The 17662-nt window shown below is 41.4% G+C and overlaps 1 protein-coding gene across 1 annotated transcript in view; it reads left to right on the top strand.

The window, feature by feature from the left end:
* Nucleotides 1-17662, top strand: part of trip4 (thyroid hormone receptor interactor 4) — a 133037-nt gene that overhangs the window by 1628 nt on the left and 113747 nt on the right. The window contains exons 2-4 of the mRNA XM_041178649.1: nt 6845-7121; nt 10042-10211; nt 10784-10920. Coding sequence (XP_041034583.1) covers nt 7033-7121; nt 10042-10211; nt 10784-10920 — 396 coding nt within the window. The 5' untranslated portion in view covers nt 6845-7032. The remainder of the gene's footprint in view (nt 1-6844; nt 7122-10041; nt 10212-10783; nt 10921-17662) is intronic.

Genomic DNA, 17662 nt, shown 5'->3' with positions numbered 1-17662 from the left:
AGGAGAACTGGTTTTTCTTTTTCGAATGGTTCCATGGTATTGTTAATGCTGATCAGAACAGGCCTATGATCCTGATTTTGTGTCTTGTGAAGGGTGGTGCCTTTGACAATGCAGCACACCCTCAGTAATACACTGGAGCAGTGTTGTCCAATACATAAGTCTCATGTAGTTAATTGGGAATTCAAATGTGAATGAATGCATTTTTGATGAGTAAAGAGCAATTGAGTTATAAACGCCATAGTTGGGCATGTGATTGCAATGTTCGTCTTCGCAGTATATGCATTTGCACTTTGAGCTTTTTGTGTATTGTTGGTAAGATGAAAAGCTGAGTCGGGAAGTGACTTTTGATTGTCGTGTGTGCTTTACTTCCTTGGTTACTGCCCATTTGCTATATGGTAACTGGGTGTATAGTCACTCCTGCCTGTCAATCAGGTCATGTGATGTACTGCAGGGGCTCTGACCAGTGAACTCTTTTATTGTGAGCAATTCAGGTAGGGCAAGGCTTTTCTGATGAGAGATCTGGTCATGCGTGCAAGCACAGAAAATGTCTCTAATAAAGTTTAACTACTTCTTGACGAAACCAGTCTGCTCCATAGAAGCATTGCATTTGGCGATGAGGGTAAAATCAACTTCAACGCTGCACCTTGCCCTGTTACTGTGAGTACATCGAATTTAAAAAAAGCCACTCACCAGTCATGCTGCTGTTTCAGAGAATCGATCCATATGATGCTATTATTGAAGATTTGGAGCCAGTATGTTGAGCACCTTGGATTTTACTTTGTAGCAAACAAAATAACCGCCGAAGAAAAACGGAAAGTGATCTTCTTAAGTGTATGTGGCAGTAAAACATATAATTTGATTCGTAACTTGATTGCCCTGAGCACACCCAAATCCAAGTCATACAGTAAATTAGTGGATCTAGTGAAAACACACTTCCTGACGAAGCCATCCATGATAATGCAGCACTTTAAATTCAATTCAAGTGTTCGGGGCCTGGGAGAGTCCATCGCAACCTATGTAGCGAACCTCAAGCAGCTAACAGAGCACTGTGACTTCGGAGATGTTTTAAACAATATGCTGCGTGATCGATTGGTATGTGGAGTCAAGGACGATGCCATTCAGCGCCGACTGCTTGCCAAGGTCCATATCGATTTTAAACATGCCCTAGAAATCTCCCTTGCTATGGAAAGTGCTGCAAGAAGCTTGCATGCTTTGCAACACATGAATAATGGTGCCGCACTTCATGTTGGGCAGGAACCTGTCGCTGAGTGTGGCGCAAAAGTCAGACCTGCAGAATTCAATGGCCGCTGTGAGAAACATTAAGAAGCCGAACATAAATGCTTCATCATCGATTTCGAGACAAAATTGCTATAGACGTGGAGGTGACCATGGAGCAGATACCTGTAAATTCAAAGAGGCAGAATGCCATTACTGCCATAAGAAGGGTCAAGTAGTTAGGCAATGCTGGAGAAAGTTGAAGAAGTTTGCAAAACAGCAAGCACATGATAGAAGTAACGGGAACAGCAAAGGCTGAAGCTGCTGCTCCTGATGTTTACTCCATACATAATGTGACTGCTGTGAAGACTGAGCCTATTATGGTGACAGTGCAAGTGAATGAGAAGCCACTGACAATGGAAGCGGATACAGGTGCCTCAACGATAGTGGTAGGAGAACCCGCTTTGAGGTACCTTAATGAAAGAAGACAGCCAATAAACTTGGAGCAGACAACCTCTAAATTAAGGACTTGCATGGGAGAATCTATTCAAGTAAAGGGCACCACCACTCTCCCAGTCTTTTACAAGTGGCAAACAGCCCAAAAGCGTGTAATTATAGTGAAAGGAGGGTCGGGATCAGCTACAGAAGATCAAACTCGACTGGTCTGAGATATTTCACTTAAAATCAAATGGAATCCTAGAACTTCTAAGGAAACACAAAATGGTTTTTCAGGATGAATTAGGGAAGTTAAAAGGCATGCACGCCAAGAGACATGTTGATCCTCAGGCGACATCAGGTTTCTTTAAGGCCAGACCTGTGCCTTATGCATTGAAAGAGCAGGTGGATGCAGAGCTGTGCAGGTTAGAAAAGCCGGGCATCATCCATCTTGTCCATTTCTCAGAATGGGCTGCACCCATAGTTCCATTGGTTAAGCCTGACCAAACCATTTGCATTTGTGGGGACTATAAATTGACTGTAAACAAAGCAGCAAAATTAGATAAGTACCATATTCCATGGATAGACAACTTTTATGCCAAGCTGGCTGGAGGCAAATCCTATACAAAATTGGATATAAGCCACGCCTACCAACAATTAGAACTGGATATTACTTTAAGAGAATACGTGACTATTAACACACGCAAAGGTCTTTATCAGTACACTTGTCTCCCTTATGGAGTCTTGTCAGCATGTGCTATTTTCCAGAGAACAATGGAGAGTATTTTGCAAGGACTCCCCCAAGTGGTAGTATATTTGGATGATCACTGGGTCAACCAAGTCTGAACACTTGGCCAACCTGGAGGAGGTGCTGAAAAGGTTCATGGAAGCCGGTGTAAGGTTAAAGAAGGAAAAATGCACATTTCAAGTGCCAGAAGTCACTTATTGAGGTCACAGGGTGGACGCCATGGTTTTGCATCCGGTAGAAGATGAAGTTCAGGCATTAGAATATGCACCATCACCATTCAATGTAACAGAACTCAAGTCCTTCCTGGGTATGATCAACTATGATAGTTGCTTCTTACTCAACCTGTCAACTGTTTTGGCACCATTACACTCGCTGTTAAAAAAGAACCACCGTTGGTATTGGGGTTCGCAACAGGAAGAAGCGTTTGTGAAGGCAAAGAAATTGTTGCATTTGTTGTGTTTATTGGTACACTATGACCCATGGAAAGAGCTGGCATTAACAAGTGATGCCTCTCCTTTTGGTGTAGGAGCCGTGTTATCACATAAAATGGGAAATGGATGAGGAAAGGCCAATGACTATGTCTTGAGAAGCCAAGAAGGCTAATTCTCAGTTAGAAAAAGGATTATCAGTAGTATTTGGTGTAAAAAAAATTTCACCAGTACCTACATGGACGACATTTTACCATGTATCAGACCATAAATCCTTAATGGGATTATTCAGTGAGGATAAGGCCATTCTACCAGTAGCATCAGCAAAAAACAACACTGGGTTCTGACATTATCTGTGTATGAGTATACTTTTATGTACCGCCTTGGCCTACACATTGCAAATGCGGCAAATGCTGATGCACTCAGTCATGTCCCTTTGCCAGATAGCATTACAAATACACCTGTTCCACAAGAATTGGTAATATTATTAAATGCTATTTATAAACGGAGAGCAGGATCTTGCACTTCTTGTGCTAGCGAACATTCTTGGCAACCAGTCTGATGAAATTAAAGTACCTTTTGCAACTACTGGACAAAACCCTGGAAGCTGCAGAAAATTTCCTGTGTCCAATAGCACTGTCCAATATACACTGAATGGTGGAAAATGGTGAAATAAATATACACGTGAAGTACATTTACCTGCAAAATCATTTCCTGCTAAAATTAGTACATGTGGCTAAAACAGTGTCACTTTGGTGGTTAGTCAATGATTTTAATGGACAGCACAACACTGAAGGGTCAATCTATCTTAAATACAATTACAGCAAACTCACAGCACAGAACGGCCCAATTAATCAATGCTGGTGTTTATGCATCACACAAGATTCCTTCCACCCCTCTTCATCTAACTCATCATAGGAAACATAGGAGGCCATCACCCCCTCAGTCCTATCCTGTCACTGAACTACCTATTCGCTGATCTGTACCTGAATTCCGTTTACCCATATAATTTTATGTCCTTGTCGAACAAAAATCTATCAACCTCAGTTTTGAAATTTTCAATTGATCCTCCAGCCTCAACAGCTTTTTGGGAGAAAGTTTCATGTTTCCACAACCCTTTGTGTGAAAAAGGGTTTCCTGATATCAGCCCTGAACAGCTTTAATTTTAGGGTTCTGTTCCTTTGTTCTGTATTCTTTCACAAGAGGAGCCAGTTTATCTCTACCTACCTACCTCATTAAATCCCTGAATCATTATAAACACCTCAATTCGATCACCCCATAATCTTCTATTCTCAAAGAACTTTTATTTTTCCAAAAATATACTTGATTCATAAAATTTGTAGAAGTACATTACATAATAGTTCAAATTTGACATTACCTAAAGTGCAATACAGATCAATTTATTTCAAAGCAGTACATGAGATGCCTCACTCCATTACATTATATTTACAATGTACATTTATACTTCATATCAAACAGTCCCTTGGTGCACTATGGTATGAGGGCATTAGACAGTGGCTTTCCCCATTGAGCCTTTGCGGGGGCTGCCCCAAGCTTTTGTGCATCCCTCCGCACATAGTCCTGGATCTTGGAATATGCCAGTCTGCTACACCCGGCCGTCAACAGCTCTTTGCACTGGAAGATCGGCAGGTTTTGGGAGACCAAAGAGCATCTTTCACTGAGTTGATGGTCCTCCAGCAGCAGTTATGTTTGTCTTGGTGTGTGTCCCTGGGAACAGCCCAGAGAGCACAGAGTCCTGCATTACGGAGCTGCTCAGGATGAACCTCAACAAAAACCACTGCATCCCTTTATGACCTGCTTTACAAAGGCACATTCCAGGAGAAGGTGGATGACGGTCTCTATCCCACCGCAGCCACCTCAAGGGCAGCATGCAGAGGGGTGAGACGCTGGGTGTGCAGGAATCTTCTCTCATTGCACATTCTCACCACATTATATCTCCATGCTTGTTTGAAAATTCTGGTGATGAGGCATTCTGCCAAATGACTTTGACAGTCTGCTCAGGGAATCATCCACCATTTCCTTTGCCCACAGGGCCTTGAGGATGTTATATGGACCACTGCCTAATGGACTTGTGGTCAAAGGTGTTTTTCTGCATCTCCACTTTTCCTAGCTTCTTGCCATTTAGAAATTATGCTGATCTATCTTTCTCGAGTCCGAAGCGGATGACTTCATGCTTTCCCCATTGAAGAGTTTTGCCCAATCACTTAATCTATCAATATTCCTTTGCAATTTTCAGCTCCCAGCTACATTATTTACTTTGCCACCTAACTTAATCTCTTCAGTTATCCAGCTCGCTATTCAGCATAACCTTTTTTCTCCAAAAATATACTTTATTCATAAAATGTGAAGTACATTACAAAATATGTCAAAGTGAAAATTACAGAAAATGCAATAGAATTCAACTTTTCTCCTTGCAGAATGTTCCACTCTGAGGTGCCTCCATACAGTTTCAATATACTTCCATGTCAGGCAAACAGCCTTAAGGGTTCTACACAGTTTCCAGTCCCTTGGTGTACGAAAGCTGAAAGGACTTAGACAGTCTTTCCCCAGTATAACATTCTATTCCTTTCTTCCTTAGGACGGAAGGGAATGTTTGAAAGATCATCATTCCCTCACCTCTAGCCTTTTCTAATCGACCTTAAATAGCAATTCTCCGTTTCTATTGGTTGATGCTATCATTATTTTCTCCTCTGAACTTTCCTCTCTTGTTCCACCTAAACTTTAAATATGTCATCCTACACCAGCTTTCCTCCCTTCACCCCCAGTGTTGATATTGTTATTTATTGCAAGTAATTTTATGCATGAGAGAAGAAATGGATTTATCCAATAAAATACCGTTTCTTTTTATATCGTGCAGTTTACAGACATCACTGTTTTCTTGTGCTGCATAATCATGTGTTAGTAATTAAGAGTTTCGGTTTTATTCAATCTTCTCAACAACATTATTGTATTTGTGAAACACAGCATGATCCAAATTTAGTAAGTTTAGTCAGTTCTTGCTGTAATTCATTTTTTCCTACAACCGTACGACCCTGCAACATCTTAAATCCTTCAGTTTTCCACTTCCAGTGCAAGCTGAAGTATTTAAAACCCAAACTGGATGCAACCTGTTCCCCCACCCCAACCCCCCCCCCCCGGTTCCCGTTATCCAACAGTTTACCGATCCTCATTTTTACCTCTTGAATATGTTGCCCTTCCGCGTGGCTGCCTTCACGAGTGCGCTCCGATCATGAATGTCAGCAGGGTATTCAACCTGGTGGTGGGATCACAATCAAGCCTGATCCTGTCTACATTTGTACCTCGATTTAAAGTCTCACCTGAAAGGCGGCACCTCCAACACTTCAGCACTCCCTCGGTACCACACTGAATGTCAGCCACGATTTTGAACTCGAAACTTTCTAAATTAGAATGCTTAGAATGTTATCACCGAGCTATGCCTGACACCTTTGCTTTAGCAGCGAGGGGGCTGACACACACAGACACACATTTCATATATTAGAATGGCAAAACAGGTGAGATACCTTGTCCATGGAACTGTGACTGAGAAAATAGTTCTCAAACTTTTTGATTGAAGGATGCCTTTTTAAATCGATCAGTAATCACAGATCCCTCCACCTAAATACTATAGAATACTCAATACCTGGACGAAATAGGATCTTGGCATCCTTTCTTTAAGATTAGGTACTTTTTAAGTATAAGCTGTAATCTCTTGAACTCACCTGGCGACTATCACCAGCCTTGGTAACTGCTGGTCTGTCTGGTAATCTTCATGCTGCTATCAGTGGTCTGGAGTTCCCAGTTTGAGAAACAATGTCCACTGACATAAATCATGTCCTGAGGTAGCAGCTGATAAGGACTTTGACATTTTTGAGATGTCACAACACATTGTTGTCAATCTCTTTATAATAGTGTCACTGTCATGAGAATAGACTGATTGATTTACTTAATGCGATATATTTTGTTCCTGTATCTTTGATTAATTTGGCTTTCTCCAAAGGATAAATGTTGGTTTGAATGGAGGAAGGACTTGGATTTCTTTGAGACCGGAATGTTAATGAGGAGCCGGCGGTGCCGCTGGGACCAGCCGGTGAGCTGGACGGTTTGCGTGTGTGGCGTGCGCGGTGCAAATGCTTCCGGGTGGATTTGAGCCGGTCTAATTGCCGCTGCCAGGAAGGAGGAGGGAAGATGAGTGGTGATATGGAGTCTCTTCTGTGCTGGTGTCAGGAGGAGTTGGTTCGCAAGTTTAATCTGGAAGTGAATGAGGAGCTGATTCAGTAAGTGAGAGCTGGCGGCCGCAATCTGCAAAGGCTCCGGCGTTATAAGCAAAGTCTCAGGGGCCTGGGCTGGGCTCAGTTTCTTCCTCTGGCCTGGGCTTTCCCTTTCTCTTGCCCCCAACCTCCGCCTTTTAGCTTCTGTCCCTATACTTCACACCCCCTCCCCGTCTTTTTCGCTTCATAGAGGGTTTCTGGGATAAAATAGGTATTAAACTGGCAACAAAGATTAAGGTCTGCAAGGCAATAGTTAGTCACAAAAACTGAAAGCACTGGAAAAACTCAGCAGGTCTCAGCATCTGTGGAGAGAAAAAAAAGAGTTAACGTTTCGAGTCCTTATGACTCTTCTTCAGACCCCTCCCAATAGTTACCACATATTTGCTGTATTTGTGTGATAGCTGGACCACTTAAGTCCCCACATGAGAGAACTCAATCCTTTCTCCCTAGCTTGCCTCAGAAAATTCGATGGAAATTGCAAGGTCCTCAGAAGTATGTCAGTCATGGAGGCAATGATTGTGCAAATGTAATTAAGCTTAGTCTGAGTGCTAGAATATTGAACTACCCAAGAAGGGATTCTTCACTGTTCTGTTCTAACAATATGAGTTTTCTATAAAGGCTGATGTTTTTTTTAAAGTGGCATTTAATTTAATGTATGGGAGTATGATGTTTATGGCATGACAAAGTGGCAAAGAAATGATTCACCATGGCATGGCAAAAGCTGAAATGATTTGGAATAAGCTAGCTAAAGACTACTGAGGAAAGATCACCCCCCTGGTTAATATGGCTCTATATGGGAAAAGATTCTTGTGAAAATCAAACTGAAGCTATGAGAACCTCAACCTGTATCAAATGGAGATGGCTCAGGCTGTCAACAATGAATAAATATCCATGTAATTTTCTTGAGAAAGTAATTAAGCCTCTGCTTCAAGAATTGTTTATAGTAGAGAATTCCACAATTTAACCATCCTCTGTACTTCTTTTATATTTCCTTTATTTTATCCCCTTTAAACTAATGATTCTAATTGTTAGTGTCAAAAGTGAATAGGAGGGGGTCATTCTGCCTCTTGGGCCTATTCTATCAGATCATGGCAGATCTCCATTTACCTGCCCTTGCTCCAAGGATAACAACAGCAACTTCTTTAAAAAAAATATTCTTTCAAAGGATGTGGGTGTTGCTGGCAAAGCCAGCTTTTGTTGCCCATCCTAATTGCCCTTGAACTGACTGGCTTGGTCGGCCATTTCAGTGGGCAGTTAAGAGTCAACCACACTGCAGATTTCCTTCCCTAAAGGACAGTGAACCTGATGGGTTTTTACAGTAGTCAATGATAATTGTCATGGTCACCATTACTGAGACTAGCTTTATATTCCAGATTTCTTAATTTAAATTAAATTCCACCAGCTGCTGTGGTGGGATTTGAACCCATGTCCCCAGAGCATTAGCCTGAGCCTCTGGACTACTAGTCCAATGACATTACCATTACACCACAGTATGCATAAACTTGCATTTATGAAGTGTTTTGTAGAGGTGTTACCAAACCAAAATTTGAGATATTGGAGAGCAGGTGAACAAAAGCTTGGTCAAAGAGGTAGATTTAAAGGAGCATCTTAAAGGAAGCAAGAGAGGTTTTAAGGAGGAGATTCCAGGACTAAAGTTCTTGGCCGTTGAAGGCATGGCTGCCAATTATGTCCATTTAAAATCAGAGATGCACAAGAGGCCAGAATTATTGGAGCACAGAGATCTCCGGGTTGTAGGACTGGGGGAGGTTACAAGGTTAGAGAGGGGTGAGGCAAAGGAGGGATTTGAGAACGAGGATGAAAATTTTAAAATGGAATTGTTGCTTGACTGAATGAAGGTCAGCAAAAGCAGAGGTGACATGTGAATGGGTCTGATGCAAGTTAGGATACGAGCAATAGAATTTTAGTGAGCTGAAGTTTATGGAGGGTTGCTGATAGAAACCAGTGAGCAGAGCATTGGAATAATAGTTCAGAGTTACAGAAGCATAGAGGTAAGAAAGGCATGGATGGGGGTTTTAGCAGAAGGTGAGTGGTGACTGGTGATGTTATGGATATGTGGTCAAATACAACACCAAGGTTGAAAACAGTCTGGTTCAGTCTTGGACAGTTGCAGGGGGGAGGAATGGAATTGAGAAAGGAGTTTGTGGTGGGGATTGAAGACATTGTCTTTGGTCTTCTCCCTAATTAAATGGTGAGATCTTTCTTATCCAGTACAAAATGTCAGGCAAGCGGTCTGACAGTTTGGAGACAGTGAGAGGTGGTGGTGAGGTAGAGCTGGTTGCTGTCAGCATACATGTGGATGGCGTTGCTGAGGGGCAGAAGGTAGATGAACAAAAACAGGAGGCCAAGGATAGATCCTTGGGGGGGGAGGGGGGTGGTGGTAAACAGGAGGTGGCCATTCATTTCTTTGAGCCTCTTCGGCCATTCAAGTAGATCATGGCTAATCTGTATCTCAAATCCATTTACTTCCCTCCCCTCCATATCTCTTGATACCTTTTGTTAACAAAAATCTATAGATCCCAGCCTTGATAATCTCAGTTGTCCCCCAACATCCATAGTCTTTGGGGAACAATTGAGATTTCCAGAATTCTACTTCCCTTTGTGTGAATAAATGCTCCCTGATTTCATTCCTGAATGACCTAGCTCTAATTGTAAGATTTTTAAGGATGGGTAGGCACTCTAGGTGGACCGTGGCCTTTTCTCACCTGTCGAATCCCATGTTCACAGTGCTATTGCATAGGGCTGTGCCTCTGAGATTGAGGATAAACGTATTTATAACTTGCACTGTTTGCGTCTTGGGATTGCTTGGGCTTAGGAGTGTGAATTAATTTAATTCCCTGATCACAAACTTTCAATTTCTTCTGCCTCCATTCCCTAACTTTACAAAACATTTATTTTATTCACCCAGGTACATCCTATCGATTGAGAGTGCAGAGGAAATTGAAGATTACATTGCTGACTTGATTCAAGGGACCGAAGGGAAGAAACGGACTTTCATTGATGAGCTTCTGAAAAGGTGGAAGAGATCGCAAGAGTTACTTGCTCCTGGACAAGTACAGTTATACAGAAAAAAAGATGGTATGTCCAATTCTAACACAGTTATAATTCATAGCCCTTAAATTGTCTAAGTTTAGTAAGTCAGAGTTTTAAAACTATAATAAAGGCAAAATGTTGTGAAAGCTCAGCAGGTCTGGCAGCATCTATGTTAGCAGAGTTAACCTTCCGCGTCCAGTGTGAGTCTTCTTCCAGTTCCGAAGAAGAGTCATACGGACTCAAAATGTTAACTCTGTATCTCTCTCCACAGATGCTGCCTAATCTGCTGAGTTTTTCCAGTATTTTCTATTTTGTGGATTTTCAGCATCTGCAGTATTTTGCTCTTATTTTAAAAACGAAGTTTCTTCCTGGTTTCTATTCTAATGGATTCAATTTTTAACGTGGGGCTAAATGAAAATCACTCCGCTTTCCACACGCTTCTCCGCTCCAAAGCCGTATTGAGGGAGTGCTGTATTGCTGTACACAAATTGGCTGCGACATATCCTACATTGCAACGGTGACTAAACTTCAAAATATACTGCATTGGCTGTAAAATGCTTTGGGAAGTTCTGAGGTTGTGAGCAGTGCTGTTTAAAGGCAAATCTCTCTGTCTGTAGAGGTTCCAGATTTATCAAAAGCTGGTGACCAGCTCAAGAAGTCCAAGCGGAAAGGCCGGAACAAGCAAGAGCCATTGCTTGTGTCGGAGAGCCAGCTCCCAGTGGAAGAAGTTAAAACACCCATGGATCTGGTAAAGGTAAGTACTGAAGGCAACAAGCATTTTCAGGTCTGCTGACTAAACCGAGAAATGACAGTGAAACTCTGTTCTTTCTACTTTGTGGCCATACCAGTGTTGAACATTCTCTGACTGGGTAAAGGAGAATAATTGATTGCAATGCCCCATGGCTTGACTTTATTTTAGTATTTCAGTCAGTTTTACAAAATGCAGGAGGAGTACATTCAGCCCCTCAAGTTGATATGGTTGATATATGCCTCAACTCATTTACTTGCCTTCCTCCATATCACTTAATTTCCTGACCTGACAAATGTCTTGAAAGTTTCAATTGTCCCAGCATCCACAAACTTTTCTGAGGAGAAAATTTGAGGTTTCTGCCACACTTTGTGGAAAAAAAGCACTTCTGGTTTTATTCCTGAATGATCGAGCTCTAATTTTAAGATTATGCCCCCCTGTTCTGGATTCCTCCACCAGAGGAAATAGTGTTTGTTAATCAGCCTTTACATATTATCATCTTAAGCACATCAATGACATCACCACTTAACTCCATCTGTCATAGTTTTGACAGCTCAATCATTCTGTCTATATCCCATTCTAAATTGCTGCTAGTTGCTCCTCACTCATGTCATCTACAAACTTAGATATACAACTTTCAATACCTTCATCCAAATTTATATATGCTGAAAAGCTGCATCCCTGGAGAACACCACTTGTCACATTCCACCAATCAGAGTGCATTTCCTTACTGTATTCCCTGTGTCCTACCTCACAACCTATTCCCAACTAATATCATGAGCTTACGTCCAATTTCACCCACTTTCAGTTTCAATGATCTCTCCGTGGAGCCTTATCAAATACCATTTGGGAGTCCACATAGACAAGGTTCATACACTTCCCTGTCAACTCTATCAGTGATCTCTTCAAAAAAAAGTTTGATTAGATTAGTCAGGTGTGACCTATTCAACATGTCAATGCTAATTCTTTTTGTTCAGCTCAAACTTGTCTAAGTTCTCAGTCATCTGTCCCTGATGACACATTTCAGCAATTTCCCCAAACTGATAAATTGATGGGTCTGTAGTTACCTGATTTCTCCATCTCTCCCTTCTTAACTAATGGAGTGACAGTTACAGTTGTCACTCCTGAGGCATAATTCCTGAATCTAGATGTTTTGGAAAGTTATGCTTAACATATCTACAATTTCCCCGTCTGTTTCTTTTAATATTGAGGTGGGAACCATAAAGTCCGATAGGCTTTTCTATCTTAAAGCCCCATTATTTTCTCCATTACCGTTCTGGCATTCCCTTTATTGGCCATTATAGCCTTGTCTATATCTGTCTTCAGTGGGCCCGCATTCATGTTTAACACTCTTTCCTTAATATATTTATGGAAGGCTTTGCTGTGGCTTAATATCCATTGCAAATTTTGTCATATTCTCTTTTTACACATCATTACTTTCTTTGTAGGCCTTTTACTTTTTGGAACTCCTAGACCATTGAATTTCCACTTTTCCCTGAATTTGTGTAAGCCCTTTTGAAGCTAAAAGAGAATTTCCCTAAACTTGTGAAAGTGTGTTCAATCCTTTGAGAGAGTTGCAATGTAGAAGTCCCCTGCTGAGAGTGTTGTACTGGATGGAAAACATCTTCATTAAATTCTGATGGCAGAATCACGGCAAAGGGGGATTACTCTCCACCATTTCTTTGTTTATTTTTCCTTTTTCAAAAGTTAACTTGAAGCTGATATATTATTTTATTGTACATTTTTGCAAATTTATTTTAACTGCTTATGGAAAAACTTCATTAAATCTCACCTGAACCTTCTGCTAACTGTAAAATCCAGCATATAAATTGTGACTTTATGGGCCTTTCTATGTCTGCTGATAAGAGATGTCACTGGAATACATTGGTTCAGTTTTTACTGCGCTTTGAACATCGTAAGACGAAATAGCTTTGAGATGCAATAGTCATTGCCATTTATTAATTACTAGTATTGGTTGCCCCTAACTGTTGCGCTATTTCAACAAATTTGAAAGCGATAAATTGAGGGCACGTCTTTCAGTTCAAGCTATGTGATCCGTCGAATTTGTTGCACTGCTTTTTTTCCATTCTAAATTTCTTCTGCCATATTTCTGCTGGTCCCTCCCCAAGGTGCGAACTCCTTGCGTGGGCCCAGTCCTACAGCCGCCGGTCAGAGATCAACCTTCACAATGGATGCTGGCAGCCTTGGCGACTGTGGGAAGCATCACAGTTTAAACACATTCCTGTCTGTACTTGAGGCCTTTCCGTGCACTTCAAAGCGGACCAATGTTAGAAATCCAGTCTGGGAATCCTGGAAAAATAACTGGGAGGAGAGATGAGGAGAATTTTTTTTTATATTCGGTGGGTTATGGTGACCAGGAACATGCTGCCTGAAAGGCTGGCGGAAGTAGATTCAATGACAACTTTCAAAAGGAAATTGGATAAATACTTTAAGGGGTTAAATTTGCAGGGTTATGGAGAAGTGCAGGGCAGTGGGACTAATTGGATAGCTCTTTCAAAAAGCCAACACGAGATGATGGAATCAGTGGCCCACCCTGCTGCCTTTTAAGATTCTGTGATTCTATTTTCCCTTATATTGCCTCTCTGACTGAAGTCGGTTAACTCTATTTAATGGATGTGAGTCACTCTTTGGGTCTGTGGCTCAACTGGATGACTACTGAAGGAGCTGTACTATTTCAGAATCAAACTGGTTCATTTCATTTTCTGTATCTTTTAACAAAGCCTCTGTTTATTTCTGGTGCAACACTCGGGGGAGCACTTCCTACTCATATGCAGACATATGTTGTTGAATTATACATTATTTTTTGCAAGTTGGTGTCTTATAACTGTCTCCTCTACAACAAACATTTTGGAACTTTATTTATGATGGAAACTTTTTATCTAAGGTGCAAAGGTCTGCAAATTATTAAATAAAGCAATACTGTATTTCAAATAGTTATTCCAGTAGTGAATACAAGATGCCTGGGAATGACAGTAGATATTTTTACTCCAACAACCAGTTTAAAAACTTAAAATAATTGTAAAAAATTTTTCTTTTAAAAAAAATAATCAGTTCATGTAGGGCTCATAACAGTAACCCTGTGATTATGAGTCCCATTATCTAGGAACTGAGCTAGCTTAACCCTATGGAAACTCCCTGCATTCATGCAGTTTGGTCACCAGTAAGGCTGTGTTTATTTGTGAGGACATTCAGAGGTCTGAGATCTAAGAAGGGTCAAAATCCTCCCATTATTTTGAAGAACAATGGCAGTAAAACGTGGGTTTCCTCCAACAACAGCTCCGCCTGCAAACTGGAAAAGTGTCGGAGACAGTTGCATCAGCGCTGGCAGCTGCAGTGTGGGCCGAGTGAACGTGCACAGCCATTCCTGATGCTTTTCAGGTTGGCAGCAGGAGTTAAGTGTTTAACAGAAAGCTAGATTGAAGTTGGCTTTGTGGCTGCACCACCAGGATCTGTCACTTTGTGGCTCACCACTCTGGAAATTGAGTGCACTTGAAAGCAAGGGATGATGAAGCTGGGTGCACTGGGGAAATCCTTTTAGTTTTAAAAGGTTCAAGTGATATACTCTTCCAATGGCATTCTTTCCCACACTCAAGCATTTGTGCTATGTGACTTGTGCTGGAAAAAATGAACAAGTGAAGCAAAGAAAGAGTATGAAAAAAGATGAGCATCTAACATAACAGGGAATCCCAAAGTCTTCCCTACACATATAAATAGTAAAAGGGTGGTAAATTGAGGAGTAGGGCCGATTAGGAGCCATGAAGGGGATTTGTGCATGGAGGCACAGGGTGAGGTATTAGCTGAGGTGTTAAGAGAATACTTTGCATCTGTTTTTACCAAGGGACAAGATCTATACAGGCCACAGTGAAATAGTAGATAATTAACACATGAGAAGGATTTAAAATTGATAAGGAGGAGGTATTGGATAGGCTGTTTGTACTTAAGCGTTGATAAGGTACCAGGACTGGATGAGATGCATCCAAGGACACCGAGGGACGTGAGAGAAGAAATTGGGGAGGCACTGACCATAATTTTCCAGTTTTCTTTAGACTGACTTGGTGCCAGAGGACTGGAGGGTTGCAAATTTTACACCCTTGTTCAAAAAAAGGTGCAAAGATAAGACCAGCAACTACAGGCCTGTCAGTTTAGCTTTGGTGATGGGGAAACATCTCGAAACAATAACTTGGGACAAAATTAATAGTCACGTGGGCAAATGCAGGTTAATTAAGGAAAGCCAGCACAGGTTTGTTAAGGGAAAATTGTGTTAACTAACTTGCTGGAATTTTTTGAAGAGGTAACAGAGAGGGTTGATGAGGGTAATGCTGTTGATGTGGTGTACATGGACTTCCAAAAAGCATTTGATACAGTACCGCACAACAGACTTGTGAGATAAGCTATAGGTCATGGAATAAAAGGGACAGTAGCAACCTGAATACAAAATTGGCTAAGTGACAGATAACAGTGCGTAGTGGTTAATGGATGTTTCTCAGGACGGAGAAAGGTTTGTAGTGGAATTCCCCAGGTGTCTGTGTTGGGACACTTTCTCTTCCTGATATATATTAAAGACCTAGACCTTGGTGTACAAGGCAAACTGTCAAAATTCGCAGATTATACGAAACTTGGAAGCATTATAAACCGTGGGGAGGATAGTGTAGAACTTCAGGACATAGACAGGTTGGTGGGATGGACAGACAAGTGAGAGATGAAGTTCAATTTGGAGAAATGTGAAGCGATTAATTTTGGCAGGAAGAACATGATTCAATATAAAATAAAACATACAATTCTAAATGGGGTGCAGGTACAGAGGGACCTGGATGTATATGTGCGTAAATCATTGAATGTGGCAGGACAGGCTGAGAGAGCAATATCGTAGGCCTTATTAATGGGAGCATAGGGTACAAGAGCAAGGAGGTTATGTTGAACTTGTATAAGACTCTAATTAGGCCTCAGCTGGAGTACTGTGTCCAGTTCTGGGCGCCACACTTTACGAAGGCTGTGAAGGCATTGGAGAAGTGCAGAAAAGATTAATGAGGATGAGGAACGTCAGGAGAAGTTAGGACTGTTTTTCTTGGAGAAGGCTGAGGGGATTTGTTAAAGGTACTCAAAATCATGAAGGGTTTGGACAGAGTAGATAGGGAGAAACTGTTTAAATGCTGAAAGGATTGGGTGCATAAGGTCACAGTTTTAAAGTAATTGGCAAAAGAAGCAAAGGTGACATGAAGAAAAACAATTTCATGCAGCGAGTGGTCAAGATCTGGAATGCACTACCTGAGAGTGTGATGGAGGCTGGTTCAATTGAGGTATTCAAAGGGAATTTGATTTGAGCACTGCTGAAAATGAGGCATGTTGTTGAAACTTTTTCATCTTGCACTTATCAGGACAGACACAAGAATACCAAATTTCAAAGGGAACATCAATTTATACTGCATGCAAAAAGGGTGCAATTCATTGGTAAGTGGATTCTGGTTGAGGCATTGCCATGGAGAATGCAACCAGGGAACAGTTATTTCCCATGCTTTTGTTTAATTGAAAAGGCTCAATGCCTGGATATATTCTTCTGTTTGCAAAGGACAGGGCCCTGCCTATGAATATATACAGCTTCTAGCAAGTGTAACGGAGCCACGTTGTGAGCCTGACATGATCTTGAATAGGTTGCTGGTGTAATTCTTTGCACACTTGATAGGGAGAAACTGTTCCTGCTTGTAAAAGGAGAACGAGAGGGCACAGATTTAAAGTGATTTGCAAAAGAAGCAAATGCGAAGTGAGAAAAGACTTCTTCACGTAGTGAGTAGTTTGAGTCTGAAATGCACTGCCTAAAAGTGTGGTGGAGGAAGGTTCAAACGAGGCATTCAAGAGGACATTGGATGATTATTTGAATAGAAATTGAATAGCAAGGGTACAGGTAAAAGGCAGGAGAATGGCATTAAGTCATAATGTTCATTTTGAGAGCTGGTGTGGACACATTGGGCCGAATGGCCTCCTTCTGTTCCGTAACATTCTATGATTTGTTCAGTAAGTGCTATCCAATTGTGAAATCGCATCTAATATTGGCCACTTCTGAGTTTTGCAGGCGTGGGCTGGTTGAGTATGGTCAGTATGCTGCCTATTGTGAATGGCTGAAGGGAAATGGTGTTTGATAGGATCTTGCGCAGTTGTCCTGATGAGTGCAGGGTGAAAAGCTTCGACAACATGCCTCTTTTCTTTCAGCAATACTCCAGTTTTGTACTACCAAGCAACTATTTGTGTGCCTGAGATAGAGGAATTCGATTGTTATCTGAAAAAGAACATACAGGGTCATGGGGAGAAAGCGGGTGAATTGTTCATTCGGAGAGGCAGTGCAGACACTATAGGCGGAATGGCCTCTTTCTGTGCTATAACAATTCTATGATTTTGTAACTTGGACTTTCCCCAGGCGCACGGAATCGGCCAAGTCTCGAAACATTCTTCAGAACTGCTGTTAGTTCTACTTTGAAAACCAGCAGAAGATGTTGTGTGGATTGCCTGTGTGGATTGTCTGTGACTAGCACCCCCGTTAGTTCTTATCCCTCGAATAATGAAAGCTGACTGCTGGGAGCAGCCAGATTGGAATTATATTAGGGCTGCAAACACTGACGTGGATGAAGATTGAGTGGTACAGGTTTTGAATGGAGCCATGTATATTCTTTGAAGAAAGACATGCATCAAAATGAGTTATGTTATTAAAACCAATATGAATGATAATTTCGAATGA

The sequence above is a fragment of the Carcharodon carcharias genome, chromosome 32, assembly GCF_017639515.1.
Source record: "Carcharodon carcharias isolate sCarCar2 chromosome 32, sCarCar2.pri, whole genome shotgun sequence".
NCBI classification, from domain to species: Eukaryota; Metazoa; Chordata; class Chondrichthyes; order Lamniformes; family Lamnidae; genus Carcharodon; species Carcharodon carcharias.
Note: the sequence above shows the minus strand (reverse complement) of the source record. Positions and strands in the feature narration are given on the sequence as shown.